At 40.1% G+C, this 19,098-nt stretch overlaps 2 protein-coding genes and 1 pseudogene across 2 annotated transcripts; all 3 read left to right on the top strand.

The window, feature by feature from the left end:
- Window positions 1-669: 669 nt before the first annotated feature.
- On the top strand, window positions 670-2,403 carry LOC122008104 (transcription factor bHLH130-like). Its single transcript, XM_042563706.1, has 6 exons — window positions 670-814; window positions 895-1,469; window positions 1,566-1,921; window positions 2,016-2,081; window positions 2,171-2,239; window positions 2,308-2,403. The coding sequence occupies exons 2-6, from the start codon at window positions 965-967 to the stop codon at window positions 2,389-2,391; spliced, it is 1,080 nt and encodes a 359-aa protein (XP_042419640.1). The 5' UTR covers window positions 670-814; window positions 895-964; the 3' UTR covers window positions 2,392-2,403.
- Window positions 2,404-3,158: 755 nt separating this feature from the next.
- Window positions 3,159-13,166, top strand: LOC122010625 (annotated as a pseudogene).
- A 630-nt stretch (window positions 13,167-13,796) lies between these two features.
- On the top strand, window positions 13,797-14,474 carry LOC122011365. The gene has a single exon (XM_042567748.1). It carries the CDS (start codon window positions 13,849-13,851, stop codon window positions 14,206-14,208), a length of 360 nt encoding a protein of 119 aa, XP_042423682.1. The 5' UTR covers window positions 13,797-13,848; the 3' UTR covers window positions 14,209-14,474.
- The last annotated feature ends 4,624 nt before the right edge of the window (window positions 14,475-19,098 follow it).

The raw sequence follows: 19,098 nt of genomic DNA, 5'->3' as shown, positions 1-19,098 counted from the left end.
TTGCACGTACATCCAATTACGGTGTTAAATATTGGCACGTATTTAGGCAAAATTTAATGCATCATTTATTTTGATTAAGTTAATCTCGTTGATTTGATCATTAATTGGAGATGAACATCATCTTAATTGTGCAATTATTCATCACCAAGGTACCACAGTTGACTCACATATTCATTAGGCTACCCATACAGATTCTGTAGTTTATGATAGACGATTACCCCAAATCCTACCACGCACTATTCTGGCCCGTGGGCCCAACACTGTGGCATCGCGTAGCTCAATCACAAGGTTGGTAGTATTTATGGGGCGAGTCGAAGTGAATATCATACATCAGCTTGGGTAGATTGACCTCAGGACTCGGTCGGATGCCACAAAAAGTAAACAAAATCCAACGAACACTTAGCAAAAATAGTAAATTCCAATCAGTAGCTTCCACGTAGTCGGTATCTTTTAGTACTACGACGCCGCAGGGACATGTTAATCATATCGATGATGGCGAGGGTCGATAACGTGTGTTGGCGAAGGCACGGAACACAGAAATATCCGTCTCTATTGGACGCCAATAGGGGCCACCAGGATGGAAGACCACGCCGAGAACTACGGCTAGGGGGCGCGTGATCGTGCCACCTCAGCGACTTGTAATTGTCCGTGAGCACTCTTCCTCGCTCGTGGAGACGACGCTTGAGGCCAATCAAGATTAGATCGGAAGCACTTTTTTTTTAGATTATTTTTCACGGTGGTCCTAGAGAACGAGTGGAGTTCCTTGGAGTCTTAGGAAGTGGAGGTGGAGGAGGAGACCGGCCGTGAAAGAAAAGTTTTTTTTCTTTCTTGATCTCGAGTTATATATGAAGTTCTGTTCTGTTTTATTCTTCACTTTGTTAGATTGATTCGCAGAGGTGGGCGTTGTTTTGTGGTTTTGGATCGAGGATTCGGGATAAAGATTGGATTTTTGGAGTGTATAGTGATGTATGGATCGCCGTCGATGCCGGCGTCGAAGGATCTAAGCTCCATTCTGTTCGCCGGAAACCACCCTCAGGAGCACCCGATGAGCTCCGGCGGCCTCCTCCGCTACCGATCGGCTCCGAGCTCCCTGCTCGGAGAAATCCGCGAGGATTTCCTCCCGGTGAGCTCCCCCCCGTGTCCCGAGACAGCAACAAGCGCCGCCATGTTCTGTAGATTTTTAGCCGAGGATATCCAGATCCGCGACGACGTGCCCCCCGGACGAGGTGGCGCGGCCGCAGCCCAGCCGCTCCTCCCTCAGTTCACTACGCTGGCGTCGGCGGAGCGGAGTGGAGCACTTTTCTCCCCTGCTTCGCAGCAAAATCACCAGCAGCAGCAGCAGCAGCAGCAGCTCGCGAGGGTGATGGAGCAAACTAAGAACGGCGGCGCCGCCGCCTCCGGCTCATCAAATCTCGTAAGGCACAGAAGTTCCCCCGCCGGAGTTCTCTCTCATCTCAACGCGAATGCTGGTACAAAAATTCCTCCTTTTTTGCTGCTCCCTGTCAGAAATTCTGGATTCCGTCCTTTATAATCGCAAGCAATCCAAAAAATCTTCGTATTTCAAGGATATCCAAACATATCAAAGAATCAAATCAGCTTCTCTTCAATCCAAAACATCTCCGAGGTCGTCATCGCCGGGAGCAGCTCCGACGACAGCAGCGGATACATACCGCGATTCCCGTCGAGCAATAATTGGGAGAACTTTTCGCGGGGAAAGAGCACGATCGACGATAATCTCAATCCAACAGAGCTCGAGGCGAGGAATCACGCGCCGACTCTGCCCCATCAGTTCAGCTTGCCGCCGAAGCCCTCGCCGGAAATGGCCGCCGTGGAGAACTACTTGCACTTCCAGGACTCAGGCCCATTTAAGATCCGAGCCAAGCGAGGTTGCGCGACTCATCCCCGAAGCATAGCCGAGAGAGTACTCAATCTGATAACACAATCTTCCTTCCAATCCGATAACAAAAATCATTGAACAACAAAAAAATTGTTCATCTTTAATTTCTATTTTTCAGGTGAGGAGAACAAGAATCAGTGAAAGAATAAAGAAGCTGCAGGAACTAGTCCCAAACATGGATACGGTAATTATTATTTACTCCATTAAATTAAACAACACTTTAAATGCTAATTTCTTACGGCTCTCATCAAACCCATCTTCTTTTACTGGCAGCAAACCAACACTGCAGACATGTTAGGTCTGGCCATCAGCTACATCAAAGATCTCCAAGAACAAGTTCAGGTATTCATGTCCGAACCGATTGATTGCCAGTCGAACATATAAATCCTTATTTATTTTTGATGATGCAGACACTTTCCGAGAGCAGGTCGAGCTGCACCTGTTCATCTGGCAAGCAGAAGCAAGATCATCATCATCATCACCCATCAGCTTGAGAAGTAGAAAAATAGAAAAGATCCATGTAGATATATCTGTGTTTTTATGAAGAATCTGTAAGTCTTTAGATGTACTGAAGAGTGCTCTTCCCAAACCACATTGTCAATTCCATGAACTCGATGATGATTACAAGCTAATATTCGACCGGCAAGCTGTAAAATAATAATGGAGAAAGGAACTTGTCCCTTTTGGATAACTTTCATTTTTCCCGTGTGGGCTGATGTGTCTTGGTTCTTAATCAAAGTACAGCGGCATGTCTTTGTCCGAATGAGAACAAAAGGCTTACATCAAAAACGATTTTTTTTTGCATTGATTTAGAGCTGCTGAATGATTAGCCATTAATATTCAGAAATGCTTTTTGGGGAATTATTGAGGCCATAAACTGCGTTTGAATAGTCATGGATGGAAAGGGATGGAACCCTATTTGGGAAGTAAGTATTTAATGTAAAGGTTGAGGATTCTGCAGTGGATCTTGTGAGCTAGTGGTCCCTTGCAGGACCACGGGATGAACATTATTACAATAGTGCACAGCAAAAGCCAAAAGGCCTTCCTTCCTTCCTTCCTTCGCTGAAAAGAAAAGCATATATTAGAAAGGAGTAATCAGAAGAAAAAAAATTGCGTGTTCTCATATACAATTTTTTTTTTCCAAATATCTTTTTGGTCATTATTTAGTGTTATATTTCTATTATTGTTCGAATTGATGATAACGGAAACTGACGCGAATCAACGTCGCGACCTTTGGGATTGTCAACCTAATCCTCGTTCTATGGCACTGTCGCGAGTGGCGGCGGCTTTAATGCCCGTTCAAAAAACACACTCGCCTATCTCGACGTCTCCCTTTCGCTTCAGATCCTTTTCCGGATCTCAACCAAGCGATTTCGACGCCGCGAGAGGGTTTTGCTTTCGGGTCCTGCGCTCTCGGGCTCGATCGATTCGGCGATTCCAAACTCCTCTCGGCATTCTCGCCTTCCTCTCCGGTCGACGCCGGCGATTGCTCGAATCCGCATTCCCGGTGCTGGATCGATTCGCTTTTGGTGGCGATCAGCCGGAGCATTCGCCTGAGACGGACTGGTTTTTCTACCTGTTACTCTTCTTGACAGTGATTTCGGTGATTTGGAAAGGTCCGTTTATTCGGATCTTCGTCGGTGTGGGATAGCAGCGGTGAGTCGCATTTGCTCGTCTCGTTTCGAAATTAGAAGTCGGTCCGGTTGTTTGGGGTTTAGAGCGTGGATTCCTGTAAACGAGATGAAGTAGCTAGCTGTAGGTTTGGAGTAAAATGGCTTCAAAACCTTTCACTGGGATAGGGAGTTCGAGCTAAAGTGTTCAATTTCAGCAATTTTTTGATAAAATTCTCTCACATGGCTCTGTAGCTGCTATAAAGGAACTTTGTTGCTTGGAAATATTGTCATATCTCGCAGTCATCTGGATCAACACTATCCTCGTCAAGCATTTCATCAATTTTTAGATAAACTCTCGTAACTCTCTTGTGGCTGAAAAGGAGCTTTCGCAATCATCCTCATCATTATCCTTGATACGGCGAATAAGGTGGCATCGGGTCGAAGTCAAGAAGCCGGTCATGTGGCTCGATCGTATAGTCCAGCCGATTGCACCCTTTGTCCGATCGGATCCCGAGTCCCCTGGCTCGATGAAATCCCGAGCCGTTCCAGTCCTAGTCAGAACCGAGTCCTCTAACCGAATATACTAGGTGAACGACTCGGCCGAATTCCTTGTCTAAGTAGGTGTCGAGTCCTCAAAGAGGCCGACTTCTTAAGATGGTCATCATTCCTTAGCCGACCCGATCCCGTTCGAGAATGAGGTCCGATCGGACGTTATAGGAGACTCGGCCGGCCTACCATCAAAGCGTATTAATGGTCCATCAGCCCAGCTACCTAGTATTCATTTTTAGCGTTTTGTTTAACTGTTGTAAGAGAATCAAAGGAATATGCCCTGAACAATTAGTACGACGGAAACTTCTACCCTTCAACGCACAGAAATGGTGGGTCTATTTTAGGAAAGACTGTGGTGTGTCAAATTGGTTGGTCTTATTTCGGAAATGCATTGATATTCGAACAGAGAGAAAACAACAGTATATAAGAGGTCTCTACCTACAAGCGCAGGTAAGCTCAACTATCAGAGTTCACTGTTCATCATTTTTGTTCTTTATTTATTCCTTCGCCCTTTGTCTAACTTGAACATCGGAGTACCTGTGCCAGGGACCCCTCCCTGGTCCGGTCACTTACGTTTTCTTCTTCTAGTTCTTCTCTTTGACACGCAGGCTCGATCGTGGCACCAGGTCCCTCTTGCTCAGAGTCTTCTTGCCGTTAACCTTGACGCTACCTAGCCAACACGCCATCTTCCTATAGACGGCGTTAAATTTGATTCTGTCTAAAATTGGGGAAGATGAAGCGTTGGTTAGGTGGCGTCAAGGTCAACCGCGAGAAGACTCCGAGCAAGAGGGACCTGGTGTCGTAATCGAGTCTGCAAGTCAAAAAGAAGAACTAGAAGAAGAAAATGTCAGTGATAGGGCTAGGGAGGGGTCCCGACGTAGGCACTCCTACGCTTAAGTCAGACAAAGGGTGAAGGAATAAATGAAGAATAGAGATGATGAACATTGAACTCTGATAGCGGAGCTTACCTGTGCCTGTAGGTGAAGACCCCTTATATATTGTTGTTTTCTCTCTACACGAATATGAATGCATTTCCGAAATAAAAACCAACCAATCTGATACACCAAAGTCTTTTCTAAAATAGACCCACCATTTTTGTATTTTGTAGGGTATAAGCTTTCGCCGTACAGATTACCCAGGGCATATTCCCTTGATTCTCTGACAACGGTTATACAAAACGCCAAAAAGGAATATTAGGCCATTGGGCTGATGGACCATTAATATGCTTTGATGGTAGGCCGGTTGAATCCCCTATAATGTCCGGTCAGACCTCGTTCTTAGATGGGTCGGGTTAGCTAAGGAATGATGACCATCTTGAGAACTTGGCCTCTTTGAGGACTCAACTCGAACAAAGAGTCCGACATAGCCATTCGTCTAGTATATTCAGTCAGAATGAGAGGACTCGGTTCTGACTAGAACTAGGACGACTTAGGATTCCATCGAGCTGGGAGACTTGGGATTTGATTGGACAAAAGGTTCAATCGGCTTGACTAGTCAGTTGAGCCCGAGCCACATGACCGTGATAGCCCCTAGTGTTGACCCTGTTAGGATCCTTGGCGGCCGGCTAGAGGGGGGGGGGGGGGGGGGGGAAAAACCCCTACACAAATCAAACAAAACAACCTTTATTTGATTAAAAGAACACTTGTATATAAAAATAATTAAGAAACTAAAAGGCAAAAACTCAGTGGATTTACTTGGTTACAACTGGGGAGGTTGTTAATCCAAGACGAAAAGATGTACTAACAATTCTCCTTCAGGCGGAGAAGTCTCTTTAAAAGAGTGAAAGCTTAGAAACAGAAAGCTAAACAGAAAATGAAGTGTGTACAAGTGTTGTATCGATCTTTCTTGTCGTTCTAAAGCTTCGGGAGCAAAGCTGCTTATATAGCCTTGCTCGGGGCGTCTGGAAAGGTTCCAGAGGTTCCAGGCGCTTGGAGGGGGATAAAATTTTATCCCCTTCGCAACAGATCACGGTCAAACGCGATCCGGATAAACTTTAGTTCCGGGCGCTCGGACCTAGAAAGTCAACCATGTTGGCTTTTTCAGTCCGGGCCTTCCGCTCTGATTTCGCTCGCCTTAGTCCGGGTCTTTTGCTCCGATTCCTCTTGCTTGGGTGATCTCAGTCATCTGGAATAGGGCTCACCTGAACCCAACTTCCGACCTTCTCGAGCAAGCTTCCGCTTCTGGCTTCTCGTCTCTCGGAAACGCCGCGCGCCTCCTTCTCTTCCGCCCGCGTACTCTTCCGCAGCTCCTCTCTCCTGTGTCGTCCTTCTCGCTAGCTGCGTCTTTTGCTTGACGCCCTGTGCTTCTAAGTTCCTGTACACTTAGACATAAGGTTAAACACAATAGGACCTAACCTAACTTGTTTGATCACATCAAAACAACCTTGGGGTACCAATAGACCCCTCCTTGACTCTGACTACCATATCGGCCAACTTTCTTGACTTCGACCCCAGATTCAGGGATCCTACCTTATTCGCCGTATCAATCCTCAACAAGCTATCTTTGTCCCAAATGTTTGGGATCATCTATAGATCTTCTTATAATTTTATTGAGTTTTATGGAAGGTTAAATTGCTAGTAATATTCAAATCAAATATTTTTTTATTTATTTAATAATGAGTTTTTGTTTTTCACCCACTTTATCCCTTACATCTTTCTCTCTAATTGATTAAACAATTTCGACTGTAGAATCGAGTTCTTGCTTTTTAATATGTCAATATCATCTCAACTAAGTGGCCTATACTTAATTGCTCTGCAAAAGGAGCATTTTTGTTTCATCTTTCTTGGCATGTGAAATACTTTCTCATAATTTTTTTATAGTAAATTCAAACTCCATTGGCCGTTAGCCCTCCACTTACTTTCATGTATGCAAATAGGGATGGAAACGAGTCGAACCGAGTTGAACAGTATTAAGCTCGAGCTCGGCTCGTTTAAGTTATATTCGGGCTCGAGCTTGGCTCGAGCTTAAATCGAACTTTTATCACAAGGCTCGAGATCGGCTCGTTTTGGAATTACTAAGCTCGCGAATAGTTCAAGCTCGGCTCGTTATTGGCTCGATTATCATAGTAATAAGCCTAACTCGTTAAGCGAGCTCGAGCTTGTTTTCAGGCTCGTTTTAGAGCTCGTTTTAAGGCTTGTTTTGCAGGCTTGTTAAGCGAGCTCAAAAACTTATTTGAATAAATATTCAATAAATTTAACAACTAAAATAATATAAACTCAACACATCATTGAACATTCCAAACTACTACATTAAACTTCCAAACTCAACACATCATTGAACATGTTCGCAAGCCCTTTAATCAAGCCGAGCTTGAGCCCGAGTTCACGAGCTTATAAGCGAACATGTTCTCGAGCCCTTTAAACGAGTCGAGCTCGAGCCCGAGTTCACGAGCCTATAAATGAACATGTTCTCGAGCCCTTTAAACGAGCCGAGCTTGAGCCCTTTAAACGAGTCGAGCTCGAGCCCGAGCTCGCGAGCCTATAAACGAACATGTTAGTTAGCTTACGAGCCGAATATCCTTAAGCTCGAGCTTGGCTCGATAAAACTGTCGAGCTCGAAATCGAGCTCGGCTCGATAAGCTAAACGAACGAACTCAAACGAGCTTTTTACTGAATTGAGCTCCGAATAGCTCGCGAACCGTTTGGTTCATTTACATCCTTATATGCAAAATTGTTTGTTAGAATCCTCATGTGTCGTGTGAGGCGAATGTAAAGCTTAGGGAACCCAATTTAAGTCATTCAAACCCAATCTGAACCTAAAGTAGACCAAATTAGAAATAATTTCTGAATAAACTTATAATTTGGGTCAATTAAAGTCTTATTTATTACAATACTATACAGAAGAATGCAGAAATATAACAGCTATGTAATAACTATTCAATGATAACAACCTTCCTCTATGCCTCTGATATATCATATGGTGTATAATAAAATGAAAGCTCCAGGAGCTACTTATATCCATATCTTATTCCTATACTTGTTTCAGTTACAATTGTGCTAGTTCTACTTATAGTTGTCAGCCAAGATTTATTGATACACATGCGAATCGATCTATTATAAATTTACCAAATGTCCTCAAGCAATGTTTACTATGGGGATGTATTGTATTGATCTCACTTGTATGCCACAAGAATTGATATTCTCATCCAATACAAAGACACTCATCCGTGCATATCTATAAATTCTTACTTATAAGATATTCTGAGTTATTTTTATGCGTTCTGGGCTAATTTCTAAACCAACACCATTACTGACATTTTAATCCTTTCTTTGCACCACCTATTTTTTTTTCCTTATTATCCCGCGTTTAATGTTTACTATGTTGGCTAATGAATAAAAATGAGGGAACATTGCACATTATCTGCTTCCATTTGAAGATGCAATTGATGATTTTAATTTCCTTTTTGACATTGGAAATATCATATTAAATATTTCTTAAGAGTGTTAATTTGTTAGAATATCTGGCGACCGTCAACTGTTTCTCTTGAGCCATCACTCATCATTTTCAGTCTTCTAGTGTAATCTCATTATTTCATACACACTGCAGGAACTGATGAAGATCTTCGACCATATCTTCAAAATCGCGGCGCAGCTGCACAACCTGTGGCTGCTGGTGGAAAATCTACCATTGGTGCCCTTCCTCACTCTAGAGTACAGAATGATATGGAGATCCTAATTCATGAACTTGGGCAAGAAGCCTACTGCTCTGTTCTTCAGGGTTTAAGGCCCACTCAGACGCTATTACTTGGGCATCCATCAAGACATATGTAATCAGTTTTTTTTTTTTTGTTAACATATAGTCCTTAAGGTTGAAATAAACAAATATGTTTCTGCAGGAGAAGGAAAGTCTGATTACTGAATTGAGGAAAGAACTGAGATTAACTATGAGGAACACAGAGAACTACCACGGAGAGTTAATGCTGACAATAGTGTCAAGCATATAAGGTATGTCTTCAAAAAAGTTCACACTGATTTTCTCGAACTTATTGATTGTAGAGGAATATCAGTTAAAAAGCTTGACAAAGTTTTAGGTCTGTATGCAATGAGATGTCACCATGATTTTCAAACCCCTAATAATGCAAGCAAAGAAAATTTAGATTTTATTTTGGCAAGATCTCCTCTTTAGGAGGAAGTGGTAGTGTTAGAGATAATTTATTTTAAGGAAAACAAATATGTATCTCACTGATATCATGTAAAATTCATACACTACATTTGTCCTTATGGAGTGGGCAAACCTCCTAATACGGAGACAACTAGCAATTTCTTAGAGATAAACTCCTTATTAGCCCCAAGTACTATATATAGATATAAATAGGTGGTAGTTATCAATGGAAGTTACAACCAACTTCCTTATTTTATGCATTGCAATACAAGTGTTATGCTTTCTTGGTTCTTTTTGAATATGTATAAATGATGTTCTTCTTATGTGGCACCATGGGCTGATGATGTGGCATGGCGATCGTATCAGGTAGTGTTGGTGATTGGTTATTTTGATGTCAAGAAGATTGGTATCTTCTAGTTTAGTAAGAATATCTTTTAATTTGATAAGAGTTTAATGAGACACTTGTATTTCCCGATTTGCATTATTTTCTTTTAGTTTATTAAGGGTTGGGTCTATAATAGTGATTCAATGTATTAGAATATTTTAGTCAATAAAATTCCAGTTTGATTAATCTCTGTGCGAGATCATTCTTTCTTTATGTGAGACAATTATCACTGCACTTCATCAATTTCAATATCAATTCTCTGTATAAGCTTGTCTCAGTTTGGTGCTGCTTCAATATGGGGTCACAACCATATTCCTACGGAACTGTTCAATACTCCATCCTACCCTTTGATTGTGGGTTTATGGTCCAACTTTGGCGTAATATCACCTAATTACTTGTAGATGGATATTTATATATACTAAATCAGATTCAACAAATATCCTAGTGAGTTAGTTCCAACTATGCATTTTGGCTCCATTATAAATTTTCAGTACCATAGTGAACTTTCATATGTGCTCAATATTTCCTATAATACTGTCACCATTAATCGTTTGCACTAAGTACATACGCTGCACACATCAATTATAAGAGAAAGGACAGCTGTAGGTGATGCAATTGACAACTTTCAGTTGATTTCTAACCTTCAAATTATTAATTAATTGTCGTATCTTATTTCTTCTCTGTATTTGGATTTTATTTTCTCAGAATATGGAGAATCCATCTATCTTCTCAGTGTCGACAATGCCATATACTGTCATTTGTCTCATTTTATCCAATCAATTATATAACTAATATTGTCATATAGCTATCATGGCTCACGTTTCATTTTCCTACAAAGTTTTTAAACTTACATTATGTAAATTATTGTTGAGAAAATCATGTTATCTTTATATTTTTGTATCTGTATTTTTGTTTTTATTTCACTTGGAAGAATACAATGGAGTAGTGTTAAAACAAATAATTTATGGACGTATGGATGTTAAGTAATCAATATCTAATTTACTCGAATACTAATTAAATTCTACGGCATATTTGTATATTTATAATTCATTTATTAATGCATATATAATTATAAATAAGACTATATACTTGTAAGAAGCCTTAGTAGCATGCCCAAACTTTGTTGATTTCAGTTCTTATAGATTCAATTTGTTTCTTATATATATTTGTTCTTGCATGTATAATAGCATATTGTAAATATAATTAGTCTTTTTGGTTGATCTAAGTAAATCTTCGTTTATATTTATGTATTTGTCATATTTTATGGCCAATATTTGAACTTTAGCTCAAATATTGTATTATCATTTTCACTAACTTCTAGAATGATCTTTATTATTTATGTATATGCATTAATTAAAATCAGTACAAAAGACCTGTCATACATTGCTTAAAATGTAATAGCTATAATATTAATGTAATTTTGCACGATGCATGGGTTATCCACTAGTTAACCAAAAAGCCTGATGCATTGTTAGGGAGTGGAGACAGGCTGGTGGAGTGCAATCTAGCTTAGTGAATAGTGCTCAAACTGTGCTTGATATTGATTCCCAGCCCCACTCTTTCAGCTTCTCAAAAAAGGAAAAAGACATCAAACTCGGTAGTTGCTTTATCTATGGGAGGATCTCTCCCTGTGCTGCACCCACAACCAGGTGCTATTTCACTACATACATTAGCATCAACTGCAAAACAAGGAAATATGGCAGGGGCCAGGGGCAAGAAGACTAAACCTGTGAGTTAATAGCTCGTGGATTCATGTTGGTGGAGATAGTTTTCCTGTTACTATTTTCTTGCTATTGAATAAATTTTCCTGCAGAATCCTCCTGGTTCAATTGGAATTGATCGAGTTAAGAATATAGCAGCTGAATCTGCTGATGTTGCAGCAAATGTTTCATTGGTTGGACAGAAAGTAATGACAAGATGGCCTGATGACAATAACTTCTATGAAGCTGTTATAACTGACTACAAAACTCATGAGGTTTATTCACTGAGTAGTATGCATCTACTATTTTTCTGAAAGAGCAGCAAATAACCAATGTGCTAATGTCATGCCATTATCAGGGTTTACATGGTAAAATGGTCCGATAACTTTTATCTTAAGGTCAACTTTCTCCATTTCCTTTGTTATGCACAAAACCAGTATTTTCAGAGCAATGGAATGCTGATAACATATTAAAAGTTTGACCCTTGTCTTCATATTTTCAAATCTTGCAATCCCTTGGTTTTTTACTATTTGTGAAAATATGGTTGATCCGTACTTAAACACTAATTTGTGTAACTGAACAAGTCAAGCCTCACACAAGGGAAATAAAAAAGGTCGCAACTGAAACTAATTTTGTTCAAGCTTCTCACACTAATTTTTGTTTTTTTTCAACAACTTCCTGCAATATTAAACTAAAGGTCGCAACTGAAATAAAAAAGAACAATGAAAAATCTTATATTCATTTCACTAAAGTAAACACAAGGGAAATTTTCATTCATTTGGCTGCTTTCAGCAGTCTTCAGTCAGTTTAAACTTTCTTTTCTAGGCAGATTGCTCCTGAGGATGTAAGATGGGTTGATAGTGAGCTTGGTAAGTACAAACCAGGAGACTACCGTTGACCTGGTAAAAAGTCAAGCCTCAACGGTGCCGGCAGGGGAAGAATATCAAAGAAAGGGTGAAAGAGTACATGCCATCGCAAAATTGGCTCGGGAGAAAGGGTTTCGAAAACATTAAAATACTAGATATAAAAGTTATTGTCAAGGATGTAGGTGAACATTAAATATGTCGAACTGCTAAACAAGTGAGTGTCTAATGCACTGTTTCACTGTTCTCTGACTTGCAGGTGGAGAGAATTCTTGACATTAGTCCTCCAGATCATCAAGAGATTGAGAAGGCAAAGAAACTTCTTAAAGTAAAGAGGACTTACTACAAATAAATTTTAGTTTCTTTGTGCCACTTGTACTTCGACTTGTGTGTTCATGGCATTTCTACAGGAACATGAGCAATCACTGGTTGAAGCAATCGCGAAGCTTGATAACATGTCTGATAGCAAAAACGGTAGTGCATTTTACTTAATCACTCAGCCCTCCAAACTTTTATCAGAACGAAACATGTTTAGATCACATACACTTTGAATGCATCCTCCCAATTCATAGGTAATCTGGAATGGAAGTTCAATTATTTGCATGCGCAAATGGAAATTCTAACCGCTTTGTTTTAGACTTCTAGTAGATTTGGTTTATCCTGTCGATAACACAATTGGCAATTTGGTGCACTCTTTTGATAACACATTGACAATGTGTTGGTAAAAGGTGATATGTTATCCTTGCGTTGATAGATTTTTAACTCAAAATTTTCTATGACACAGAGGAAGATGACCAATTCTCCAGGGAGGTTCTGATGGCGATCACTTGGCCGGAGATGGTACAACATCCAACTATCGTAGAGATGACTACTATGGGATATAACATTATGTCTGACAATTTATTCACCAACAAGACTACAAGGATGATACTAGCATGCGATTTCATGCATTATCGAAAGTCTGATGAGTAAATTCAAGTGACCATCAAATTAGGCAGCCTCCTTCGGAGTGGCTGGAGTACTCTGTATGATGATTGATATAAATTCAACTTTGAAGAAGGCCTGATATACTGACACCATCAATTCTTTCTAAAATTCCTTTTTCCTGTCACATTTGGATAATTACATTTAATTTAAGGGGTAAAAAACATGACTTATAATTTGTCTATCGTACTTTGTGAACTCTATATTAGTTACCGTGCATACGTGTTGCAGGTGTAATATAATATATGAATATGAATAAAAAATTAATGTCCCAGAACTAACGTTAGATCCATTTAATAGTGTAACGACTTAATAGTGTATCGACGTTTGAGAACCTTCAATAATAAGCTATTGTAACAAACTCTTTATAAAAAATTAATTAATTTTTTATATTAGATATTAAATGGATAAGAACAAATATTAAATTTGATCTTAAATATCTTGATCTTAATTAAGAAGATGAGAAATATATATTTTCTAATGTCGTCAATCTAAACTATTTACTAATAAGTTTTAAAATTATTTTTTTTTAAAAAAATATATTAAGTTAATTTTATTCTGAATTTCATTAAATGGCCATAGATATTAGATAGTAAAATTATGTTAAAAATTATGAAATATTATTTGGGCGTCATTCCTTTGTGCCGGTCCAATCGCCATTTAGTACCAGGCCTTTGTGCCGGCCCATCAAAAGGCTGCGTGTTTGAAGTAGTTCAGTGTCGACGATTGAAGGCACTCACGAGACGCCCTGAATCTGATGGCTCCTCTTCCATCCAAGGCGATCGCCGCGGCGGCTGGGATGGTACGCGGCCGGCTGAGGAGGGCCGTTCTCACGAGGGGCGGCAGCGGGGAAGGCGGTAGTCGGTGGACGAGCCCCGGGACCGAGGAACGCCCCAAGGGTTACCTCTTCAACCGGCCGCCGCTGCCCCCGGGGGAATCGAGGAAGTGGGAGGACTGGGAGCTCCCCTGCTACATCACCTCCTTCCTCACCATCGTCATCCTCGGCGTCGGCCTCAACGCGAAGCCCGACCTCACCCTCGAGACTTGGGCCCACCAGAAGGCCCTCGAGCGTCTCCAGCAGCAGGAAGCCGCTGCTGCTGATGCCGATTACGAGTGATGTGACGGAAATCTGCTGCCCACCCTTTCCTGGTAAATGCTTCGTCTTGGATCTCGTCTTTTGTTCCTAAGAAGAGATGGAACAGTTTGGAGTTCAAGGTTGAATAATTTATAGGGGTTCCCATATTTTGATATAACTCTCGCAAGTTCTGCAAGATGCGAAACTTGAAATTCCTCAATCTGTACCTTTGGATGCTATGCTTTAGCTTTTGTAATTGCATATCATTTTACCTTTAATAATGAATTTGTACAATGGTTTCATCTGAAGCTGGTATAAGTTAATTTGCTTGGAATAAGTTTTTAGACCTATGCTTCCGAGATCAGTGAGTTTTTCATATATTTTTGGTGCTCTTATCATTATGTGCCCCCTTCTGTTGACAAGTATTATGTTGAAGCTCCACTTTAGTCGTCAATGTATTGCGTGCGTATATTATCACTGTGCTCCTTACTCATTCTTTAGTTCCACTCTCATGCTATGTCAATTTGGAGGCATTGAACTAGGGGGGAAAGGAAGTAGTTTAGAAGTGGCAAAAAAGAATGGAATTAATTTATCTTATTTCCAGTAATTTTTTCTTATCCTACTTTCTTTGAAAGAATCAAACGGGAGTAAGTAGAATCACATTTAAGCTGGGTTTGTAGATTATTATTAGAGCCAAATTTTCTTTCCTTCATTTCTCGCCAATTTATGCGGAATAAAATGGAGAACTTGTTGGGAATTACCTTCGTTCTTCTCTTCCTCTAAGGAAACATGGATTTCATTTTAATTTTCTCTTATTTCTTTCCTTTGTTCTCATCATGGTTTTGAGAACTCCCCCACATATGCTGCATAGTGCATATGCAACTGCCTATGTTTTGAACAGTACTGCATAGCAACAACATATGACATCTGCAATCTACATGCCCAGTTAAAAAAAAAAAATCTTATTTAGTTCATTTGAACCGATTTAGAATGTAGTTAATTGATTTGAAATATTATTAGACTCTAATTCGTTGCTTGTAAAAGTGTTAAAACATTTGTTTTGTGAGTAATAAACACTTTAGATATGTATAATACTTCTATATGATCTATTTTAAATGCAAATTCATATTGATTATCATATTTCTTGTATTTTACATTGTTGATTGGCGTATATATATATATATATATATGGAAGCATGAATCAGATGTGTTGATAGATGAAATTTGGTACGTGTATGGTAGTTAATTTTACAAATATAAATATTTTGTAACATTCTTAGAACCAATTGCATATGTTCTTGCTTACTGCTTATGCATTTATCCAATGGATTGATTGCATACCACCTACATATGTTGTTTGAAACTTTGCTTCTCATTTCTACCCAAATAATCACAAAATTAGAATCATATGCGAATTAGAAATTTCTCAAGTAGAAAATCATACAATGACTAACTAAATGGGGCAGTCTTAAGGGTTCGTTAGAGAATATAGTTGTTGCATAAGTTGATCAAGGTAGTGTGCATTCCTGAAACCTACTCCACAAGCAAATATGAGAGAGATTTTCTCTGTAAAGATAAATAGGTTTTCACAAAGAGAACAGGCCATTCCCATTGGAAATCCATAATTTACACCAGCAAACCACAAAACTTTTCCTTCACAATTTATTTTGGCTGGGTCATACAAGAAAGCTGGTCCAAGGGATCAAAATATATACCCTTGTCAATCTGTTTAATGTATATATAAATAGCTAAGCCTCTTGAGTCTTGATTGCTTCTGCCAATCACATACTTGCATCCTCATGCCATCATATGTCTCATCATTATTGCTCAGCTCACTGGATTATTTTTTCCCTGTTTGGGTGAAGATTCATCGTCTCCTGTCATATTGTCTTTTCTTGGTAGAATCTATATTGGATTAGTAAATCCCTTATATGGTCAAGTCACATCTTTATGGGGTGGTTTAGCTGTGTAAGAATTTGTATATTGAAGCGAGTCCAGATTGATAGAAAACTCCGAGAGATATGTTTAAGAGGGTACGGACATGTACTTAGACGACTAATAAATACTCCAATTAGGCGATGTGAAACTATGACAAACATGCATATTAAAAGAGTACGAGGAAGACAAAAAAAAGACTTGGTGAGTAATAATAAAATAAGATAAAATTTATTTAAGCATAGATGATGATATAGTAGAAGATAGAATTCAATGACGTAAAAGGAACCTATAGTTGCCCCCACTCAGTGAGATAAGGTTTGTTTGTTGTTGTTGTTGATGATTTGAAGTTATTATTATCATGCTGTTGTGCTTGTTAGACCCAAATTTTCTTTCCCTCTACTTCTACCTTATATGCATGGAAATAAAATGGAGGATTTGGAAGCAATTAAGTCTCTCGTCTCATCTTCCTTTTAAATAAACACCATATTTCATTTCATTTTCATCCAATTCCTTTTGTTTCTTCTCAGTTCCACCCATGTTAAGACAGGTAAAAATCATAATGTTAACTAGAAAATGCTTAAGAAAGTAAATGGTTAAGTTTAACTAAAAGTGTTCTCAAGAGTTTGAAGCATGCTCCCCTTTTGGTGAAGGTGGGCTTTGAACCTAGGACGATAGTGAATACTTCCAAAGATTTCGCCAACTTGGTAAGTTGCCATTTTTGTTCTCGAGGGTTAGCAGTCAGAAAATAGATAGCTATTGTAAATTACAACAGGATAACAAGCCACGCTCATGAAACCTACTAATATACAGGAAAATTAGGGACAGATTCTCTGTGAAGTGAAATTGGTTACAGTGATATTTCACTCTCTTTGGATTTGCCCATAATTTTAAACCAGCAAGCCATAAAAGTTTTCTTGTAAAAGTTATTTTCTTGTTTATTCTGGTTGGATCATACAAGAAAAATGGTCCGAGCTATCAAACTATATACTCTTGTGAATCTATAAAACAATAGTCCGGTGTACAAACTCCAGTTAATATGGAATGTTGGGAAAGAATCTTTTATATGTAGTTTTTTCTTTCTTTATAAGAAATATTTTCTAAGACTTAAACTCGAGATCTTTAGATCATATGACAACAATTTCCGAGACTCCCGTGAGTCTATGAAATGCATAATTGTATATGTTTAAGCTTCTCAATTTCTTTCTCCCAATTGCACGCTCCCATCATGATCTGGCACATTGCTCGGCTCACGCAATCGTCCACTATTTGGATAATCTCCATTTGTAACTTTGGCCTTCTGCTATGCTGGGAAGAGTCTATAACGAGACCGGTAAGCCCTCAACATCGATCAACTGACATCTTTGAAAGATAGGATTTGCTGTATGAGAATTTTTATTTAAGTGAATGCAAACAGGGGGTTACATGAAGATATTTCATGCTTTAGTCTGTTCGTTACAATTTTCTGTGTCTGAACACTCTTCTGCAAAATGTCCAAAGTGGCAGCAGTGAATAGCTGTTTCAGAAATGTTCAGATGGTTGTAGCTGTACTGTAGGGGGTGATCATGCCCATGCTTTTTGAAAATGACCCAATGACACTGTTGTTGCTGTGGGAAATCAATGTGCGAGTTTAATTAATAACAAATTCAGTGTTCTGCAGGATGCGATGACCTCAAAACAGAATGATTTTTACTGGGGGTGGAAGAACTTAATGAAGAGTAGTTGCTTTTTACAGAGATTCCATTAACATTCAAACAATGGCAAGGGCGAACTTGTTAAAGGACGAAGGAAGAGGCCAAGCAGCAGCTGCTGCTGTTGCAGAGGATTAATGTACTGGTGCTCGACCTTTGAAATGCATCACACTCTTCCTTGCTTGTGGCAGGAAAAAACAAGGCGGGCGATAGGGATGTTATGAAACAAGCCATGCGACGGCGGTTGGTTGGTGTGCTACCATGTCCACTTCATCTTCCACCACCCCTTGCTTCGCCGTAACCAACACTGCAATGCCGCGCCACCACAACGCAACAAACAAAACGTGCGATGAAGAAGCTGCCATGGTAGCCGGCTCGCGCTGGCAATCTCCGCACCGTACCCATAGCCGGAGCGACTTATTATGAGGTACGCAAGTAACATGTTACAGAGCCACAACTTGGCCTTCGCCTTCGCCTCTTTGTTATCTTCATTTAATTATTCGCCTGGCCCATGCACGTCAAATGTGGGGAAATAAGACTCGGCGGAGCCGTGTCAGTCCGACTCGACCTAGGATTCAGAGTCAGGTTTGCGGACCTAAGGGCGGGGTTGCATACATTGTGATCCGATCCGAACTGAGTCCGAAGGAGAGTCAGGTGGGTGGATGGGTGAGTGAGGGAGTGATTTGAACACAATGAGGACGTGAATAAGAGTGCACGGAGTGCACCGCAAAGAGTGTCCGGGTAGACGGGTACAGGTTCGCAATTCTATTTTGGACTAGTTAGTTACTTCATTTGTGTTTATAGTCTTCTTGCTCATACGATGGTCGTGGGAGAGCTCCGTACATAGACGGGGGCAATCACCGTTTCAGTAATCCTCGCCAAGGATAGGCATACCTTAAGTAGCCATCCTTCTCCACGCGAGGTTGACAATAGACAATTTCTGATTCTCGTTGCTTGATTCAAAGGCGGCTCGATCATTTGTTGATTCGGTTAGCTACCGATCTGATATGAGCCGACTCGATAAGGAAGCGCCTGACTAGAGATCACTCAACCCTTATCCGACCTGCTTATGTCGATCTGCTTGTGACTTGATCCTTATCTCAATCGAATCAATAACAGTGACAATAATTCTCCTCTGAAATGCGCGCGGGGCCTCCTATCGCATCGGGGCCGGGATAGTAATAGAACGCAAGGGAGGAACGGGAAAGGAACGTGTGATGCTCCTTGGTCGCTCTAAAATTATAAAATTGCATGGACGTCGACGCCTAAACCGTCCCATTTGGCTTCGTCCGCCAGGCTTTCCGTG

This window comes from Zingiber officinale, chromosome 8A, assembly GCF_018446385.1.
Source record: "Zingiber officinale cultivar Zhangliang chromosome 8A, Zo_v1.1, whole genome shotgun sequence".
Taxonomy (NCBI): domain Eukaryota; kingdom Viridiplantae; phylum Streptophyta; class Magnoliopsida; order Zingiberales; family Zingiberaceae; genus Zingiber; species Zingiber officinale.
Note: the sequence above shows the minus strand (reverse complement) of the source record. Positions and strands in the feature narration are given on the sequence as shown.

Bases quoted from the DNA above. Each gene is read 5' to 3' on its own strand.
- LOC122008104 (XM_042563706.1), top strand. From the start codon at position 965: ATGTATGGATCGCCGTCGATGCCGGCGTCGAAGGATCTAAGCTCCATT. The intron at 1,922-2,015 runs GTACTCAATCTG...TCTATTTTTCAG, and splicing joins CCCGAAGCATAGCCGAGAGA to GTGAGGAGAACAAGAATCAG. The intron at 2,082-2,170 runs GTAATTATTATT...TTTTACTGGCAG, and splicing joins TAGTCCCAAACATGGATACG to CAAACCAACACTGCAGACAT.
- LOC122011365 (XM_042567748.1), top strand. From the start codon at position 13,849: ATGGCTCCTCTTCCATCCAAGGCGATCGCCGCGGCGGCTGGGATGGTA.